Below are 20,484 nucleotides of genomic sequence, written 5' to 3'. Positions count from 1 at the left end.
AGACACCCAGAAGGACTTCCCTCAGCGCAGGTTTTGGCTCTTAGAACAGGTTTTGAAAAAAAAGGATCTTTCTTAATTCTAGGATTCCTGAGTTGGGGGCAGGGCAGCAGATTCTTGCTGCCCGCTCCCGGGGAACAGGCGCCCTGCCAGAGGGGTGGAAACGGTAGGGTCCCTATCCCCCGGCCACCACCCTCTCCCTTCCTCTCCAAGAGCTACTCTGCCCCCGCGTGCCGTCCCCTCCGCGCTGGAGAGCCCGCGTCCTAGGTCCCCGGGCTGCGGGCCGGCAGGGGAGGAGTTAACTCCGGAGGTACCGGCTGGGCTCACTGTACCTGCCGCCGCCGCCGCCGCCGGTGGGAGGGACGAGGAAGCGGGAGCCGCCTGGGCGCCAGGAGCGCTCTAGTCTGGCGGGGCGCAGCGCGGGGAGCGGGTAGCCTGGGCTCCGCGCGGCCGGGGGCGTCCGCCAGGGGGCGCGCCGCGACGGGGCGGGTGGAGCAGCCTGGTCGGGGGAATTAGCGTCAAGGACGGGCGCGCGCGCAGGTCCCTAGCACATCTGGGCGAGAGCGGCGCCGCTGGAGCCGAGCGGGGCGCCGAGCGCAGATCTGGAGCAGCAGAGCCACGGCGCAGCTGGAGCCCTTCGAGGCGCTCGGGGCGCACATCTGGGACCTCGAGCGGGGGCCGCGCCGCGCGCAGCTGGACCAGGGGAAGGGGGCGGCGGCTGCACAGCTGGACCGAAGGGGGCGGGGTCGGCCCTGGGCGACCGGCTGAGGGGAGGGCCGCGGGCCGCCGGGGACTGGAGCATGGGACGGCGCGCCTGAAGGAGCAGGAAGGGGACGAAGAGGCCTGGGACCCCGTAAAGAGAAGAGGAGAACGAGGGGACGAGAGCGGAGGAGGAAGATGCAACTGACTCGCTGCTGCTTCGTGTTCCTGGTGCAGGGTAGCCTCTATCTGGTGAGTGGTCCGCGGGGAGCTGCGCAGAGGGGCGGGGGCCCGGAGGATCAGGGGAGAGCGCGGGAAGCTTGCGAGCCCTGAAACTTTCTCCCTTCCCCCGACATGCCGGGGATGGCGGGGAAGACTGGAGGCTGGGGGAGAGGGCGGGTCCGAGGCCGGAGACTGGACAGATAGGGTTAATAGGGGCGGGAAGAGGGTGCTTGGCTGGCCCACCCACTCCGCGGCGGGTGGCTGGAGGTGCGACTGGCGCTCGGAAAAAGGCCCGGAGCGGGGTCGCCGGGGTTACCCGACCCCTTCCCGGAGCCTCAGGACCGCGGAAGTGGGGGCGATGGGGCGCGGGTCGTGACCTGCAGGCTTTTCCCCTGACCTCCGGTACTCCGAGAGCCCCGGGTTCTGGGTCCCCCAGAGCGCGGAGCCGGTCCAGGCGGGGGGCGGCCCCCGCGTCCCTCCCTCCCGCCTTCCCTCCCGCTCCCTCCCTCCCCGCCTGTTGTTTTCCTCTCCTCTCCTGGCTGCGCGCAGCCGGAGCCCCACAGGACCTGGGCAGGCGGCTCCCGCCCCGGGCGCTCGCAGCAGCTGAGCTGAGCGCCCAGAGCCCGCTCCCCGTGCGCCGGCTCCGCGGCTTCTCGGCGACCCACGGCGCCGGGGAACCCCTCCCCGAACCCAGCCCAGGGGCTTAACTCCCCTCCGACCGAGCGCCCGCCAACCCTCCCCGCAATACTGTCGTGGAGAAGCCTCAGCCCCGCATCTGGACCTGACCCTTTAATCAACAAGCCCCTTGCCACCGCCCCATGCCACGGTGGGAAGAGCCCTTCCCTTCTCACGGCCCCAGCTTTACCCTCCAGCCACTCAGCCGTGATCCCCAGGAACAAGTACCTACAGGTCTGCAGCCCTGGACCGAGTCCCCGAGCCTCCCCTCCTAGCCGTCCCTCTACCCCACCTCTGGGGCCTGGCAGTCAGGGCCAGCCTGAACTGTGGGGCAGAGACAGACTCGGCCACAGCACACAGCTGCCGGCACCACCCAGACCAGAACACAGGCATGAGGAGCCCACAGCCCCTTGGAGCCCTACTGTCCCCACCCCAGTGTCACCGCCAAATCCAGATGCCCCTGGTGCTGGTAGTAAAGACACCTAGGGAGAGTGGTTGCTTTCAAATGCTGAGCAAACACGCAGCCAGGCTGCGCCCTCAGGAAGCCCTGTCAACCCCCTGATGCCCTCCACTGCTGTCCCACTCTCCCTGTGGCGCCTCCAGGAATCTCCCCAGGTGTGGGTTGTCACCATAGCTGATCCAGCAGAGGGAGGATGAGCCCCTGCAGATTCCAGAGGCGGATGGCGCCTGGGTAAAAACCCTTTCAAAAAGACACATCTGATCTGTGAGGCCAGGAGTGTGCAGTGTAACGGAAGGGCTGACCCTATGTGAACTCAGCCTTGTAGTGTTAAACTCTGAGCCCCAGTGTCCTTATCTGTGAAATGGGGATAAGAACTCCTACCTCAGAATCCAAGTAACATCTTGGCATGTCATCCTCAGTGTCCCCTGGAGAGGTGTTTGGCTTTCCATTCCCATGGCCATCCTGAGTGTGGCATTCACTCGGGTCTCCCCTAGTCCTCTTGCCAAACCTAAACTATATTCGTGCTTGAGAATTATACTGTGTTCTGCTTTCTTATTCCATTGTCTGGTGGTTCTCTTTGCATCCAAGGGTAGAAATTATCCTAGGGTAGGAACAGTGTCTTACCCAACAGACTAGGAAGTCCCAAAAGGCAGGGGCTAGCCTCTCCTGTCAAACCAGGGGCTCTCCCAGGATAAGGATGGTGCTCCCCTATCTGACTCAGGGCTCTTTGAGAGCGGAGACTATGCCTCCCCCATCAGCCTGGGGATTTCACAGAGGCAGAGATCCTACCTCCTATCAAACTGGGGGCTCTGTCAGCACAGGGATGATACTTCTGCAATTAGATGGGGGGTCCCCAAGATCAGAAGCTGGGCTTCCCCCATCAGACTGGGGACTCCCTAGGGGTAGGAGCCATTGTCCCTGGTGCCACAGTCCACTGGAGAGAATTACTGTCAGTCTTTGAGACTTTGAATAGTGGCCAAGACAGGACAGTGAGGAAAGGACATGGGGGGCAGGCTGACCCAACTGTCAGAACCTGAGATGTACACAAGCTAGAGTGTACACTTGCCCCCCAGCTTCAGTGGACAACATGCAGGAGCTCTTCACCCAGGTCAGAGTGAAGTGGCAGGGACAGGGGTGCTGCTGGTGGTGGGGGTGGTGGACCTCCAGGGACAGGGCTCTTACTGTACTCACAACTCCCTCCATAGGTCATCTGTGGCCAGGATGATGGTCCTCCCGGCTCAGAGGACCCTGAGCGTGATGACCACAAGGGCCAGCCCCGGCCCCGGGTGCCTCGGAAGCGGGGCCACATCTCACCTAAGTCCCGCCCCATGGCCAATGCCACTGTCCTAGGGCTGCTGGCCCCACCTGGGGAGGCTTGGGGCATTCTTGGGCAGCCCCCCAACCGCCCGAACCACAGTCCCCCACCCTCAGCCAAGGTGAAGAAAATCTTTGGCTGGGGCGACTTCTACTCCAACATCAAGACGGTGGCCCTGAACCTGCTAGTCACAGGGAAGATTGTGGACCATGGCAACGGGACTTTCAGCGTCCACTTCCGACACAATGCCACAGGCCAGGGCAACATCTCCATCAGCCTCGTGCCCCCCAGTAAAGCTGTAGAGTTCCACCAGGAACAGCAGATCTTCATTGAAGCCAAGGCCTCCAAAATCTTCAACTGCCGGATGGAGTGGGAGAAGGTAGAACGGGGCCGCCGGACCTCGCTTTGCACCCACGACCCAGCCAAGATCTGCTCCCGAGATCACGCTCAGAGCTCAGCCACCTGGAGCTGCTCCCAGCCCTTCAAAGTCGTCTGTGTCTACATCGCCTTCTACAGCACGGACTATCGGCTGGTCCAGAAGGTGTGCCCAGATTACAACTACCATAGTGATACCCCCTACTACCCATCTGGGTGACCGGGGGCAGGCCACAGAGGCCAGGCCAGGGCTGGAAGGACAGGCCTGCCCATGCAGGAGACCATCCGGACACCGGGCAGGGAAGGGCTTGGGCCTCAGGCAGGGAGGGGGGTGGAGAGGAAGAGATGCCAAGTGGGGCCAGGGCCAAGTCTCAAGTGGCAGAGAAAGGGTCCCAAGTGCTGGCCCCAACCCGAAGCTGTGGTGTGACTAGATCACAGGAGCACTGGAGGAGGAGCGGGCTCTCTGTGCAGCCTCACAGGGGTTTGCCACGGAGCCACAGAGATGCTGGATCCCCGAGGCCTGTGGGCAGGCCGATCAGTGTGGTCCCAGAGTCATGGGAGGAACCTAAGCCCTTGGTTCTTGCCATCCTGAGGAAGGACAGCGACAGGGATGGGGAGATTTCATCAGTGTGGACAGCCTGTCAACTTAGGATGGATGGCTGAGACAGGGCTTCCTAGCAGCCAGTCAGGAGGGTGGGGTGGGGCCAGAGGAGCTCTCCAGCCCTGCCTAGTGGGCAGCCCTGAGCCCCTTGTCCTGTGCTGAGCATGGCATGAGGCTGAAGTGGTGACCCTGGGGTCTTTGATGTCTTGACAGATTGACCTTCTGTCTCCAGCCAGGCCACCCCTTTCCAAAATTCCCTCTTCTGCCAGCGCTTCCCCTCTACCACCCATTGCTGATGGCACACCCATCCTTAAGCTAAGACAGGACGACGGTGGTTCTCCCAGCACTAAGGCCACAGCCCATCCATGTGCTGTGTGTCCCTCTTCCACCCCACCCTCTGCTAGCTCCTCTGGGAGCATCCATGTCCTGGAGAGGGGTCCCTCAACAGTCAGCCTCGCCTGTCAGACTGGGGTTCTCCCGGATCTGGATGGCGCTGCCCTCTCAGCAGCGGGCATGGGTGGGGCGGGGCCAGGCCGCAGAGCATGTGCTGGATCTGTTCTGTGTGTCTATCTGTGGGTGGGGGGAGGGGAGGGAAGTCTTGTGAAACCACTGATTGCTGACTTTTGTGTGCAGAACCATGTTCTTGGAGCAGGAAATAAAGCTTGCCCTGGGGCACTGGAGTCAGAATTGTCCAAGGAAAGGGCCTCAGGCATCCCTTGGTCCAGCAAGAATTTCTCTGATGGCCACAGGACATTTGCTGGAGACCCAAGTGGCAGGGCTCCAACCGCCCTTGGAGCTGATGCTTGCTGAGGGCTCAGGGCTTCCCTCTCCAGCCCCCGTTCCAAGCTGTCTGATCCCACACGAGGAAACCTGAGTAAACCCGCTGGGCTTGGTGCTAGAGGAGGGCGTAGCATCTTCAAGAACAGCTCGAGGAGGGAGAGCTAGCAGGTAGAATGGGCCAATGAGGGTGTTCCTTGGTGTCCTCCCTGAACTGCCATCTGCAGACCCAGCAGGGTCCTAGCCCCGTCATTTTGCTGCGTGGCCTTGGCCATGTCCATTCTCCTCTCTGGCTTTCTTTGTTTCTTCCTCTATAACATGAAGGGCTTGCCCAGACCAGGGGTTCTCAAACGCAGATCACCCGGAGGGTTTGCTGACACACAGATTTCTGGGTCCTACCCACGTTTCTAATTCAGCAGGCTTGGGTGGGGCCTAAGAATCAGAATTTCTAATGAGTGCCCAGGTCTGTGCTGATGCTGCTGCTCCAGGGCCCACGCTGGGAGACCCACTCAAAGGACCTTGAAGTTCATCTCTGGCTATGGCTCCGCAGGATGGGGAGATACCTCGGAGGCGCTCTCCCAGCTGTAATTTCCATCTGCTTCTCCTAGGGAGGGGGCCTTTCAGAGATCCCGGGGTATTGTATTGGGTTTGCAGTCTGACCACATGCCAGTGAAGGAACAGGCTGGAGTGGGTGCGGACACAGGGCCTGCATCAGTCGCTCCCCTCCCGCAGCTAGTAAGAGGCCTCAGAATGGCCGGCTGCCAGTGGCACCTCGTCTGGGAGTTACTTGGGCCCTTTGGGGCTCTGTGAAGGAAAGACACTACCAAGGTCACAGTGCCTTGTGGAGGTCATTCTAAGTCAGTTCTCTTGGGAGGGCAGCACTCAGGGCCCTTGGGGCCCTCTTGAGGAGAGGAGAGTCCTGGTAGCAAAGCAAGATGGTCTTGCCAGCCCCCACCTTTCACCCCTGCCCACCAGCGCTCAGCGCAAACCGGTCCCCTCATACTGCAGCACAGAGCTAGGCGGGGCTGAGAAGCCATCTAGTTACAGCCCACCTTGTAAGAAGTGACCCAGCGTGTTTCCCCCACACCATACTTTCAGGGGCCGTCTCTCCTGAGCAGAGACAGACGTGAGAGACACACCCCGCCTCCAGACCACCCTCCGCTCCCGACCCTGGAGGCTTGAGGCTGCTGGCACTGGAGCAGCCCACCCATGGATGCCCACTGGATGCCATTCAGCCTCCCACAGCGCCGTGGAGACTGCAGGAAGGAGGGAACAATGGGGCCAGAGGCCCTGGGTGCCCTCCCTGCCTGCCCTGGCTGAACTCTCAGCAGGCACCTGGGGGCACTTTGACCCCCCTCCTGCTCCTCTCCTCCTGTGGAGAGCCAGATGCTGCCGACAGCTGGAGGGCCTGGCCTGCCTGGCACACAGTTCTGCCTGCACCAGGGATGGATTCATTTTAATAACTTCATTTCACCCTCATGCACACTCTGCCGCCTCAGCTCTCCTTTCCGCCTTCCCCAGTAACCTGGCTGCTCTCCTCAGCTAGGACTTTGCTAACAGATTTCCTCCCAAACCTTAATTCTTTGGAATAGCCCTCTGGTCCCTACTGCTCTTGCCAGATACTTCTGTGCCCCCTTGGTCCTCATAAGGGCAAGGGGTCCATCCAGCTTCCTCTGGCAAAGAAGACGTCACCTCTGCCTCGTGGGCGAGCAGTGTCCCCATGGTGACGCCCCCCACCCCCCACCGTCACGATGAAGTGCTCTGGCCTCCCACTCTTGCCATGCACACACTCACAGGAAAGTCCTCTGAAGAAACCTGTCCCCCACTCTGCCCAGACCCCAAACGGCCAGGTCCTACTCACACTCCAACCCTTTGGTCTCCCCCATCCACTGCCCTTCAAGGCAGTCTGAAACGCCCTCAGACCATTTAGTTGTCCCGAGGTCTTCCACTCGAACCCCTCAGCCCAGCTGGGGGCTGCCAGGGGCCTTGTCTCCTCCCTCAGTGGAGCATCTGGGACAAGTTTACCAGGCTGGGGGCTCTGTAAGGACACAGCTTGGATCTCCTCATCAGGCTGGGGAACACCTGGGGCCAGGGGCCGTGCCTCCCTCATCAGACTGCGGACTCCCTGATGTCAGGGGCTGGATGGCCCTTTAGACTGGGGATCCCTGAGGGCAGACGCTGTGCCCCCGCCTCCCCCACCGCCCCCCCCCCATCAGACTGGAGTCTCCCTGAGGGCAAGAATTGTGCTCTGGATGGGAGGGGGACAGCTTGCCTTTTCCTAGGCATCAGAGCACCTGGAGGCTGCCTCTGCCCTTCAGCTTTGCTCAAAGGCGCTGTCTGGGTCTCAGCATTCCTTCCTCAAGTAGGGTGAATCTCCTAGCACTCTGAGAAGCTAATGAGGGGGAGTACCCATTAGGTCAACTGGTAGCAATGCCCGAGTCTCCTTCTCGATGAAGCTTAAGGCAAAAGCAAATGAGTATCTAGGTCCCTTCCCCCTCCTGCCCCCCTTCCCTTTCCTGGGATGAGCAAGCGGGAACTGAGTCACCCCGTTCCCCATCCTTGGCAGGAATGCTGGTGACCTTGCATTGTGGCAGATTCAGGTGGCGAGGCCCATTGCTCAGAGATGCACCTGGTGGGTGGGTGGCAGGGATGCTGGGGGTGTGTTTATGGGGATGGAGGTGGCTGAAGGGTAGGTAGGGGTGACCAGGTGCTGGGATTATCGAGTGAGTATGTGCAGGGGAACTGTAGAGACACAATGAAACAGTTGTTCTGTGTTGGGAAATGATCCAGTGTCATGGCTGGGAGTGGGAGAGAGAAATGTTACTTCCGAAGACTCCAAGTCCTGTGGTACTGCCAGGAGAACCGGGGGCTGGGGTGACGGGTGAGGAGAGGCACCATTAGCCCTGCCAGGCAGAGGCAAGATGGGGTGGGGGCGGCACCTGCCAATTATGCCAAAGTCTTGGAGTGGCAGCTGGCACCATCACCAAGGCACAAATGCCAGCAGAGACCTGGCACTCACCTGGGTTGTGATTCCATAGGGCCCCTGTCTCCTGTTGGTCTCCTAGGCTCAAAGGCTGACCTGATAATTCAAGTGAAGGATGCCTAGTTTGAGGCCTTCCAGTTCCTGTCCCAGGCCACCTGGTCAGGTGGTCCCAAGGGACAAGCTAGGTCCTCCTGAACCGCAGAGGCTGCCAATAAACTGTCAACACAGGTGTTGCAGGAAGATATAGCTGGCTCCTCATTCTGGGTCTGTAATTTATTAGACATGTGGCTTTGGACTAATGACATAATCTCCCAGAGCCTCCTTAGATGAAAAACTAGGGCTTTGCCTACCTTGGCGTATTGTTAGGAAAATTAAATCAGTTGCTCAATAAATGTTACTTCCTCCTGTCTTTGTTTTCTAAGATGGGTTGATGTTAACCTTGGCCTTGCTTCTGGTGTGGAAAGGGGAACGGGTCCCAGGCTAGAGGTAGGAGACCTAGGTTCCTACCCTGGTTCTGCCCCATCATGCATGTGGCAGAGATTTCTAATTGTCCCATAATACCCATTTTCGCTTTCTCCATAGTAATGGGATTCTCTGTTTTTAGCTGGGCATGTGGCTGCCTGAAATAACTACTGCATTTCTCAGCCTCCCTAGATGTAGTCATGTGACTAAGATCTGGCCAGTGACATTTAAGCCAAAGGTTTAGGTGGCACCTTCCAGAAATCATCAGACAGCTGATGTGCACTCTCTGTCCCTTTGTTCCACCCTCTGTCCTGCAGCCTGGAATAGGTACGAGGCTGCTGCCATCTTAGACCAGGGGGTAAGAGCCACACCCTAGAGGTGGCAGAGCAGTGAGTTGGAAGAAGTCTTGGTCCCTGGGAATGTCCTGGAATAGAAATATCATACCAAGGCCAGGCATGGTGACTCATGCCTGTGATCCTAGCACTTTTGGGAGGCTGAGGCAGGTGAATCACCTGAGGTCAGGAGTTTGAGATCAGCCTGGCCAACATGGCGAAACCTTGTCTCTACTAGAAGTACAAAAATTAGCCAGGTGTGGTGGCGGGTGCCTGTAATCCCAGCTACTCGGGATGCTGAGGCAGGAGAAGCGCTCAAACTGAACGGGAGTTGGGGGGTGGGGGGATGGGGAAGTGGGGGGCGGTGGACCGGGGGCCGGGGAGGGGTTGCAGTGAGCCAAGATTGCGCCACTGCACTCCAGTTTGGGTGGAAGAGCGAGACTCTGTCTCAATAAAAAAAGAAGAAAAGAAAAGGAAGGGAGGGAGGGAGGGAGGGAGGGAGGAAGGCAGGCAGGCAGGCAGGCCAGCCATACCAGCCCTAGGCTGCCGGCCTTCAGACTTTTATGTAAGAGAAAAATCAAAGTTCTATCTTATTTAAGTCACTGTGCTTTGGGTTTCCCTTTCTTGCTGTTAATTCTAGCTCCTCCTAAGTCAGTGGATGCATTTGGGCACTTCACTTACATGGCCTCGGCTTTCTCATCTGTGGAACTGAGATAATGCTTACATATCTTGGCACGGACCAGAGAGGTTTTATAGACTCACAGGCAAGAATAAACATGGAAGGCGCGGGTCCTCCTCCCTGTCTTAAGGCACACAGCCTCCATTTTAAGGGGAGTAACAAACAAGTTGCTGCTGCATTGTGGAGAGCCCTGGAAGGGCTCAGGAGAATTCTCTAGCCCTGAAAGGCCTCAGTCCCCAAATTCATCCCCAACACCTCTGAGTCCCATCTACATTCTGCTGTTGGTGACACACAATCCTCGTTAAGGGCCTGACTGATCCCAGCCAGATGGGATCCTAATTTAATTAAAACCCTTTAATTACCTGCAACAACACTGCTTTGGAAGTCCAATGCAAAAGGGCCCTGTGATGGGAGGGGCACCGTCCACAGGGCAGAGTAGTGGCTGCCCTTTTAGCACTGAGGGAACTGAGGGACGCAAAGTGTTTCTCCCACCCCAGTGGGCACAAACTGCATGGAACAGCCCGTGTGGTCCAGGCTTCTGGGGATGGTTTATAGGGTACAGCCAAGCAGGGGAGTGCATGAACCAGGCCCTTGAGAGCAGAGTACCAGGCTCTTGGCCTGAAGCTGTCAGCGCTGGTTTTGTGCTGACACTGAGACCAATACAGCCTGTTCTGGTCAGGTCTAGGCCCTCCCAAGACCCTGCCCCTGCAGGACACTCTGTGTAGGAGCAGGCGTGGCTCTAATTTCTCCTGAATGGCCCGGCCTAAGAAGCAGGAGTTACCTCTGCAACCACCAAAGGAAATCCGTGCCCCTGCGAACAGTGTCTTTCTTCAAGGTGTCATCCACTTGGGGAGGGGCGATGAAAGGGAGTAACCTGAGTGGGCTGCAGAGGGGCCACATGGTTTCTTGGGGACGTATAAAGACCACTCATGTTTTTTTTGTTGTTGTTGTTTCTTTTTTTTTTCTGAAACAGGGTCACACTCTGTCGCCCAGGCTGGAGTGCAGTGATATGACCTTGGCTTAATGCAATCTCCATCTCCTGGGTTCAATCAATTCTCATGCGTCAGCCTCCCAGGTAGCTGGGATTACAGGTGTGAACCACCATGCCTGGCTCATTTTTGTATTTTTAGTAGAGATAGGGTTTTACCATGTTGGCCCGGCTGGTCTTGAACTCCTGACCTCAGGTGATCTGCCCACCTCAACCTCTCAGTGTTGGGATTACAGATGTGAGCCACCACACCTGGCCTCTTCTCATGGTCTTGAGCCTCAACTGGCTTCTTCTGATAGAGGCAGAAGGAAGGAGCTCAGCCCAGGTCAGAGCCTGCTAAGCCTTGGCAAAGGCAGACTCAGAAACCCAGACCTGTAAGCTGGGCTGTTTGGGGGATATCTTGTGTTAATACACCCTCAGTTCTCCCTTAGTACTTAGTCCTTAAACAATTGCTTAATTAACAAAGCCTCTGATAGTTCGGGCTGGTCTCCCCTGGTCCAGGACATCCAGGTGAAGAGGCTTTGATTCACACTTGAGCCATAGTCTTAAAGCAAGAGAAATGTTCTACTGGAGTCAGTGTGATATCAGCAGCTGGAGTTGAACTAAGAAATCCCAAAAGGAAGGAGAAATTCAAGAGGGAAGAGCTGAAACCACCAGGCCCCACCATTCCACACCTCAAAGATTCTTCCAAAGGTAAAGCGAAGGAGGCTATCTACATGCTTTATTGAACAAGCCCTCCAGTACCAAGCCCTCTGTGCTCCCACTCATCTCATCCTCTTCCTCTCTCCTCCAGAATCCTGCTTCAGTTACCCTCATCTCACTTCCTCTGCTGTCCCTACCATTCACAACCTCTAAAGAGCCTGTTGCTATCCCTGGACTTGGGTTGGGTCTGGAGTAGTGTCTGCAGTGCCCGCCTGTGGATTCTCTGAGCAGGAAATGTGGATGTCCCCTCTAGACTAGAAACAGGGAACAGGAGCGGCCTTCCCCCTCAGACCAGAGACTCCCTGAGGGCAGGGACTGTGTGCCCCTCAAGACTCGCCAGAGGCTGGGTGCAGTGGCTCACGCCTATAATCCTAGCACTTTGGGAGGCCGAGGCGGGCAGATCACAAGGTTAGGAGTTTGAGTCCAGCCTGGCCAATATGGTGAAACCCCATCTCTACAAAAAATACAGAAATTAGCTGGGCGTGGTGGTAGGTGCCTGAAGTCCCAGCTACTCGGGAGGCTGAGGTAGGAGAATCGCTTGGACCCAGGAGGCGGAGGTTGCAGTGAGCGGAGATCACACAACTATACTCCAGTCTGGGCAACAGAGCAAGATTCCGTCTCAAAAAAAAAAAAAAAAAAAAAACTCGCCAGAAGCAGGGTGGCACTCCCTACAGAAGTGCGGCTCCATGCAGGTGCTGCAGCTCATCCAACTCTGCATGAGAGGTCATCGCTGCTGTGCCTCACACCTGTGTGCTGATGCATGATCACAGCCTCAACCCGCTAATGTGGGAGAGGAAGTGGCAACAGGAAGACAGACTGCTGCACGGTATGCACCCCAAATTCCCAGATCCTCCTGGCCGGAAGAGCAGGTGTGGCAGGAAGGGTGAAAGCAGGAAAGGATGGTGGCATGCCAGCCAGTGTTGGCACACCCCTCCTCCCACCTGTCCCTGATATTGTATGTTGTCTTCTCTAGAAAGGTCTTCAGAGACCCAGGTTGGCCCCTGGGGCACAGTGAGGGGCAGGTCTCACCCTGAATCTCTTAGTCAGAAGACAGCCAAGGCTTCTGGCTCCTAACCCAGTGATTTCTTCCCATTATGCCAGGCTTCCTTGCCCCAGATCCCTTTCATGGCTTGGCAAAGAAAGCCCTACTCGGTCCTAGGGAGCCTGGACTCCCCTCACTTTGGGATGAAGGCAAAGCTGTGCCCAGCTGGGATATGTTTGAAGAGAGCTGTGTCTTGAGTCTTCATTGGCATGTGATCTTTATCTACCCACCTTGCCTCTCTGGGCCTTGGATGGCAATTCTTCCCTACCTGCTCACATGGTTCCTGTGAGGGCTAAACTGGCCCAGTGCATGGTGAGCCCCCATATCACTGTCGGCCCCAGCCGCTGGTGCTCACAGACATCCACAGGAATGGGGAGAGGGCTGGGTTTCTCTTTCTTTTCAGGGCAGGCTATGTGGCACAACAGCTGAGTGCACAGATTCTGAAGCCAGGTTGCCTGGATTCAAATTCCTTCCCCACCACCTCCTAACTGTAAACCTCGGGCAAGTTACTGAACATCTTTGCGTTTCAATCTCCCCATCTGTAAAGTGGGGATGCTTGCTCCTCGCAGAGGGCTGTTGTGAGTTGGAGCCGTGTTTAGTACAGGGGCAGTGCTCAAGACCAGCGGCCCAATGACAGCTCATCATGTCCCTCCTGCTCCTGCCAAGCCTGGGTGGGAGGTAGGGAGAAGAACGGCCATGGGCTCTATCATTCCTTACTGCATATCCTAGCTGGGCACAGCTTTGCCTTCACCCCAAAGTGAGGGGAGTCCAGGCTCCCTAGGACCAAGTAGGGCTTTCTTTGCCAAGCCATGAAGGGGATCTGGGGCAAGGAAGCCTGGCACAATGGGAAGAAGTCACTGCGTTAGGAAGAATGTGAAGGAAAAAACTAGGGAAGGTCAGAAGTCTGTCATGTCTACAAAAGATGACACATAAAAAGGAATCTACTTTTGTTTTCCTTGATTCTGGCCCAAAAATGGGGCACTTGGTTGCATTCCCTGTTCCTCGGCCCAGCATCCCACTTGTGCAAGCACCAGCCCTTCCAGCGCACTGAGTGGTTTCTTCTGCGTACTGCCCTCTGGAGCTCTACCTGTAAACAAAAAAGGCTCAGAGAATGCAAGCGACTAACGGATCTTTATTTAGGGACCCAGAGAGCTGTCTGCCAGGCACACTCTCCAGGCACGAGGACCCTCTGCCTTACCTTGCCCTGAGTCCTGGCCCCAGTGCCCTGTCCCCCAACCACGTACTGATAACCCAGTCTCTCCTCACCCAGCCTCATCACCTTCACCTGGCAGACCAGTTTCTCTGGGCTTGGACGGCCCCATGATCCCTTGCTGGTACCCCCTGTGAATGGGTGTGTGAAACATATCCCTGTCTTGGACTGTACCCTTGAGGGTGAGGACTGTGCCTGTCCTGCCGCATAGTGAGACCCCTGAGGACAGGGCCTTTTGTGACTCTTTCCTTCCATACTTTGAGAAGGGCCAAGTGCCTGGGGTACACACAGGGCCTGGCTGGTGAATCTGGTTGACTCACAGATGAACTCAATGCAGTTTCTATTGTGGGAATCTTTCACAGGGACAGGGAGAAAGAGAAGGGAAAAGACGCAGGTGAGGAGGCAGCTACATTGTGCCATGCCACACTGGCTTTGGTAAATAGAGGGTAGATGGGGGATGAGTGTGGAAAGGTATATAATGCCCCCATTTCCCAGTCTTGGCAGCTCCCAGGCCTGGGAGAGGAGGGGGCCTGCTGCCACTCAGCAGGCTCTGCCATCTGCCACATCTCAGCGGAGATCAGAACTGGAGGGCTCATTGTAGGCAGGTTTTGTTTTTTCTCTAAATGTGGCAGGATCAGGCTCAAGATGTCACTCCAGTGAGCAGGACTAGAGACGGGGAGCTAAATGTCTAGGAAAACAGGGGAGAAATAAATGGAAGCTTCTATGTTCCAGAAGAGAAGAATGGGGGCAAAAAAAGAAAAAAGAAGAGAAGTTAAAGAAGATAGTGTAGGGAAGATGGGCTTGATTTAGCAGGTTTGCGTCCATCTTTCCCTGGCCACTCGGAAGGCAGCAATAGCCCAGGACACAGGGCTCCTGGGTCCCAAGTGCGTTCCCCTCCTCAACCCTTGTTTTTTCTTTTTTATTAAAAAAGTTTTTTTAGAGACAGGGTGTCACTATGTTCCCCAACCTAGTCTCAAAAACTCCTGGACAAAGTATCCACTCACCTTAGCCTCTGGAGTAGCTAGGACTACAGGCATGGGCCACTGTGACCAACCCCAACTCTTATTTTATTTTTTTGAGATGGAGTTTCGCTCTTATTGCCCAGGCTGGAGTGCAATGTCACGATCTTGGCTCACCGCAACTTCCGCCTCCCAGGTTCAAGTGATTCTCCTGCCTCAGCCTCCCCAGTAGCTGGGATTACAGGTATGCGCCACCACGACCGGCTAATTTTGTATTTTTAGTAGAGATGGGGTTTCACCATGTTGGTCAGCCTGGTCGTGAACTCCCAACCTCAGGTGATCCGCCCACCCCGGCCTCCCAAAGTGCTGGGATTACAGGCAAGAGCCACCGCGCCCGGCCCCCAACTCTTATTTTTATACCTACAAGCCAAAGTGCCTCTGCCCTGCCTCTGAACTTCCTTTCTGGTATGCCTAATCTCACTTTTGGAGACTGTAACAATGACAGTGATGATCATAAATGAAGAAGGAAAGAGTGATTTCCGGGTGACTGAAAGATTTGATGCAGGCTCTTTCCTGGGACCTCTGTGGACTCTTCCTCCTCCATATATCACAACAGGCGAGATACCTGGAACCTTGCAGGACGCCAGGCCAGCTCGTCTACTTAGGATGCTTTTTCCCGAGTGAATCCTACTCAGAAGATTCCCACACTCCCAAAGGTGCCCATTTTAGTGTGTCATTGTAGATTTTTTTTTTTTTTTTTTTGAGACGGAGTCTCGCTCTGTCACCCCGGCTGGAGTGCAGTGGCCGGATCTCAGCTCACTGCAAGCTCCGCCTCCCGGGTTCCCGCCATTCTCCTGCCTCAGCCTCCTGAGTAGCTGGGACTACAGGCGCCCGCCACCTCGCCCGGCTAGTTTTTTGTGTTTTTTAGTAGAGACGGGGTTTCACCGTATTAGCCAGGATGGTCTCGATCTCCTGACCTCGTGATCCACCCGTCTCGGCCTCCCAAAGTGCTGGGATTACAGGCTTGAGCCACCACGCCCGGCCGTCATTGTAGATTTTTATTCCAATCCAAGAAATCCTTAAAGGAACTGGTCTCAGAAGGCCATATATGGCTTAGTTCAGAAACAACAATATAGCAATAGCTATAATATCAGTAGCAGTTTACCTTTCTGAGGTCTTTATTCAATGCCAGGCACCATGATAAAGATCTGACATGTATATTTTCATTAATTCCCGACAAGAAGTCTATGAGATATACCCATTTTACAGATGAGAAAACTAAGGCCAGGATCACAAGTGGTGGCAGGAGATGGAAGCCAGATTCCTGGACTCCAGGTGTGTGCTCTCCAAACACCTGCCGCAGCTGGGCCCTCGGTGCAGCCTGCACTCTTACCAGCTCTTCTTCAACAGCTAGTTCAGATCATGTCTCCAAACCCCACCCTTTCCCAGGAGTTCTCAGACACTGACCTTATTTCCACTTAAATCTGAAAAACATACGACAAACTTGCTCAACCTCCCAGTATCAGAAAAACCCACTTATTTCTGCAGGACTCTCCTCACATCCAGAGAGAGGATTCATCCCTGCCTAAGCCCACTCACCTGTTCCTCCTCCAGCACTCTTAGAACTTGAAGGCATAGACTGTCCCTGCTCTACTGGATCCTGGAGTTTTGACTGCTTCCTCTCTACTGGATCTTTCCCATCGGCTTTAAACATGTTATGTCTCCTTCATTCTATAGACAAAACCTAAACACTCCCCTCAACGCATTTTCCTCCTCCAATTACTGTCCTAACCTTGTCCTTCCCTTCACAGCCACGCCTCAAAGGCTTCTCTGTCTCCCATTCCTCACCTTCCCCCATCAGGGTCCCTTCCCTGAAACAGCCTTGGCTAAGGTCACCAATTACTTCCATGTTGTTAACTCCAGTGGACATCTTTTACTCTTTTATTCAACAGCATTTTTAAAAAAACATTTTTTTTTTCTTTTTAAATCTGGTTTGCTTAACTTTGTATTTCCTCCATATAGATCTCTGGCCACTTCTCCTTTGTGGTGTATCTTCCTGTACTAGCCTTGAAGTATAAGAATTCCATAAAGTTCAGTCCCGGGCCCCCTTTCTCCTCACTCTACACTCCTCCTCAGTGATCTAACATCCCAGGATTTTGATGGTACCCTAAACCTGTATCTCCCAGAACCATCTCTCCAGTCCCAACTTCTCTTCTGAGCTCTAGGCTTACCAATTCAACAGCCCATGTGATACCTTCATTTGGATTTCTCAAGGCATCTCACAGTCAACAAGTAAAATAAAATCAATGACCTGATCGCCTCAAGCCTGTTTATCTTCCCATTGGTCTCGCTTCTGGTAAATCCATCTATTCACACAAGCCAGAAACCTCTTCATCCTTACTCTGTCCAATTCATCAAGTTCTGCCAAATTTGCTCCCTAAAATCCCTCTCAAGTGGATGTACTCTTCTCCAGCTGCGCCACCTCCCTACTTCAAGTTCTGTCATCTCTTGCCTTCTTCCACCCCCAACCCCAATGCTAATTTTTCCATACTCTAGCCAGAGATCTTATTAAAATGCAGACCTTGTCATCCCCTGCTGCCTAAAGCTCCTCCATGGCTTTCCCATCGCTCTAGTCTAAGTTATCTAAATCCTAATGTGACCAACAAAGGTTCTGCCACGGCTTCCAACTTGCTCTCACATCTCTCCACACTCTAGCCACCTGGCCTGCCCTGGGCTTCTGGAAAAACACAATAAGCTCCCTCCTGCCTCAGGGTTTTATGAATGCAATTTCTCTGTGTGGAATGTGCCTTCCAGAGTACCAAGTTGACAGGTCCTCATTCTTCAACTCTCACTTCAAGAGCCGATTTCTTAGAAAGGCCTTTCTGGATTCCCCAGACAAGATAGTTCCATGCAGAGGATCTCATGGTACCCTACACATTTCCTTCAGGGCCCTTACCATGCTTTGACATTATTTGTGGGATTATTAAGGATAATCTCTCCCCATTAGACTCCAATGACTACAAGGAGCAGTTAGTTTTACTCACTGTTGTATCCCTAGAAACTAGAACAGTCCTTGGCACATTGTATATGGAATGTATAAATGAACTATTAGCAAAGAAAACAAACAGAGCTGTAAAAACTATTGACCAAACCAAGGCAGAGATTCTTAAATATCGGTGGGAGGAGAAGACCCTCGGGATCACCCGTTGGCAGGCATGCTGACCACTCCCAAATGCCCTTTTCTTCTTTTAAAAAGAAAAACTGTTGTTCAGAGATAACGGGGCAGGAAGGATGCACTACGGAGAAAACTCCCTGGAATCACTAAGATTATGTTGGATGACATGTCAGTCACAATGTCTACTTTTCATTAGTGTTTCAATAAAATACATACTTTTGGCTGGGCGCGGTGGCTCACGCCTGTAATCCCAGCACTTTGGGAGGCCGAGGTGGGCAGATCATGAGGTCAGGAGTTCGAGACCAGCCTGGCCAGCATGGTGAAACCCCATCTCTACTAAAAATACAAAAAATTAGCCAGGCATGGTGGCACATGCCTGTAGTCCCAGCTACCCGGGAGTCTGAGGCAGAAGAATTGCTCGAACCCAGCAGGTGGAGGCTGCAGTGAGCCAAAATCGCGCCACCGCACTCCAGCCTGGGCAACAAAGCAAGACTCCAAATAAAAAACCAAAAAAACAGGCCGGGCGCGGTGGCTCAAGCCTGTAATCCCAGCACTTTGGGAGGCCGAGGCGGGCGGATCACAAGGTCAGGAGATTGAGACCACAGTGAAACCCCGTCTCTACTAAAAATACAAAAAATTAGCCGGGCGCGGTGGCGGGCGCCTGTAGTCCCAGCTACTCAGGAGGCTGAGGCAGGAGAATGGCGGGAACCCGGGAGGCGGAGCTTGCAGTGAGCCGAGATCGCGCCACTGCACTCCAGCCTGGGCAACAGCGTGAGACTCCGTCTCAAAAAAAAAAAAAAAAAAACCACTTCCAATACTGATAAGATATAGAAATTATAAAATGTGTTAATTTAACCAGAGAGTAAAATATGTAATACAACATGTATCAATGTATCTTTCGATTTCTGAAAAGGCAGTATTTCATTTTGCTTTCAAACTACATAAATGTATTGTTTTTTGAGACAGGGTCTCACTCTGTTGCCCAGGCTGGAGTGCAGTGGTGCGATCATGGCCCATTGCAACCTCAAACTCCTCGGCTCAAGTGATCCTCCCACTTCAGCCTCCCAAGTAGCTGGGACTACAGGCGTATGCCACTGTGCCCAGCTAATTTAAATTTTTTTTTTTTTGTAGAGACAAGGTCTCACTGTGTTACCTAAGCTGGCCTTGAACTCCTGAGCTCAAGAAATCCTCCTGCCTCAGCCTCCCCAAGTGCTAGGATTACAGGCATGAGCCACTGCACCCAGCCCATAAATGCATTTTTTAAATGCTATGGGTGGCCAGGCACGGTGGCTCACATCTGTAATCCCAGCACTTGGGGAGGCCGAGGTGGGTGGATCACTTGAGGTCAGGAGTTGGAGAAGAGCCTGGCCAACACGGCGAAACGTTATCTCTATTAAAAATATAAAAATCAGCCAGGCGTCGTGGCGCACACCCGTAGTCCAGCTACTGGGAAGGCTGAGGCAGGAGAATGGCTTGAACCTGGGAGAAGAAGTCTGAAGTGAGCCACGATCGTGCCACTGCACTCCAGCCTGGTGACACAGCAAGACTCTCTCTAAAAAAATAGTAACAACTTAAAAAAATGCTATGGGTAACAGGAGATGAGGCACACAAATGTCCAGTGGTGTGCTGGAGCTGCTTCACACTGGCTCTCTAGTGATAATTATTAAATTTTCAGGAATTTGAGAACTGGTTGCTAAACAGCCATTATTAAAAATTCAGTTATACTAACATACAATTAGGTAAAGGTAATAAGTACTCAAGACTTATTTCTTCCTAATTATTTTACATTTTACTACTATCCATGCTCAGCTATACTGGGCTGTGCGTCTCTTCCCAACTCTGCTTCAGTGATGTCATTTTAGTGATCCAAAATCAGCCATGGTGACAGTGTTTACACCGTGGGAACTGGCAATGCTGCCAGCCACGGCTTCCATGTCTGGAAACTGAATGGTGTACCTTTATAGCACACCAAGAACCAAACCACTGGCCCATGAAAACATTTGAAGGTCTGAAGCAAATGTTTACTTGGAAGATGAATAGGTTAAAATGTACAGAAACATGTCAGCCAGGCATGGTAGCTTACACCTGTAATCCCAGCACTTTGGGAGGCTGAGGCAGGCGGATCACCTGAGGTCGGGAGTTTGAGACCAGCCTGACTAACATGGAGAAACCCCGTCTCTATTAAAAACACAAAATTAGCCAGGCATGGTGGTGCATGCCTGTAATCTCAGCTACTTGGGAGGCTGAGGCAGGAGAATTGCTTGAACCCAGGAGGCAGAGGTTGTGGTGAACTGAGATCGTGCCATTGCACTCCAGCCTGGGCAACAAGAGTGGAACTCTGTCTCAAAAAAAAAAAAAAAAAAAAAGTATGAAAACATGTCTTTAAGAAATCCTTCTCAAAATCGTGTAAGGGTTGAAGGCAATTTTTTCTCAACCTAAAGCTACAGTTGTTCTACAACATGGCTTTCATAACAAATATCAGTTACTAGTGCCCATCATTTATAGGACAACCTGTACACCATTACTTCTAGAAAAAAACAAATGTGTTGACTAGATTATGATACAAATTCTGAAGAGTGGGAGAGATCCCCTTCCTCTCTCCCTTTCAAACTTCTGGAAAGAGGAGCTTATTCTCAATCTATGTTTTCTCACCTCATCAGGCTTGGTTTCTGTCTCCACCATTTGACTGAAACCGCTCGAAGGTAACCCTTGACCTCCTTACTGCTAAATTCAATGGATTCTTTTGAGTCCTCAGTTCTACGGGCTCTCTGGTTTATTTCTGCCTCCTCCATTAGACTGAGTTAACAGAACAGAAATCCTACCTTCCATAC

At 54.0% G+C, this 20,484-nt stretch overlaps 1 protein-coding gene and 1 long non-coding RNA gene across 4 annotated transcripts; both read left to right on the top strand.

Moving 5' to 3' along the window:
- Window positions 1–398: 398 nt before the first annotated feature.
- On the top strand, window positions 399–8,511 carry NXPH3 (neurexophilin 3). Of its 3 annotated transcripts, none has more exons than XM_077968470.1 (3): window positions 399–948; window positions 3,259–3,909; window positions 6,220–8,511. In XM_077968470.1, exons 1-3 carry the CDS (start codon window positions 895–897, stop codon window positions 6,301–6,303), a joined length of 789 nt encoding a protein of 262 aa, XP_077824596.1. In that variant the 5' UTR covers window positions 399–894; the 3' UTR covers window positions 6,304–8,511.
- A 6,088-nt stretch (window positions 8,512–14,599) lies between these two features.
- Window positions 14,600–16,549, top strand: LOC144335619 (uncharacterized). Its single transcript, XR_013406569.1, has 2 exons — window positions 14,600–14,722; window positions 16,027–16,549. It is a non-coding gene; the product is annotated as an uncharacterized LOC144335619 (long non-coding RNA).
- Window positions 16,550–20,484: the final 3,935 nt, after the last annotated feature.

The sequence above is a fragment of the Macaca mulatta genome, chromosome 16, assembly GCF_049350105.2.
Source record: "Macaca mulatta isolate MMU2019108-1 chromosome 16, T2T-MMU8v2.0, whole genome shotgun sequence".
Taxonomy (NCBI): Eukaryota; Metazoa; Chordata; class Mammalia; order Primates; family Cercopithecidae; genus Macaca; species Macaca mulatta.
This window is presented reverse-complemented; position numbering and strand designations above follow the sequence as displayed.

Coding starts and splice junctions, on each gene's coding strand:
- NXPH3 (XM_077968469.1), top strand. CDS start 895: ATGCAACTGACTCGCTGCTGCTTCGTGTTCCTGGTGCAGGGTAGCCTC. Junction 949..3,258: donor TGCAGGGTAGCCTCTATCTG/GTGAGTGGTCCG, acceptor CTCCCTCCATAG/GTCATCTGTGGCCAGGATGA. Junction 3,910..4,557: donor ACTATCGGCTGGTCCAGAAG/GTGTGCCCAGAT, acceptor ATGTCTTGACAG/ATTGACCTTCTGTCTCCAGC.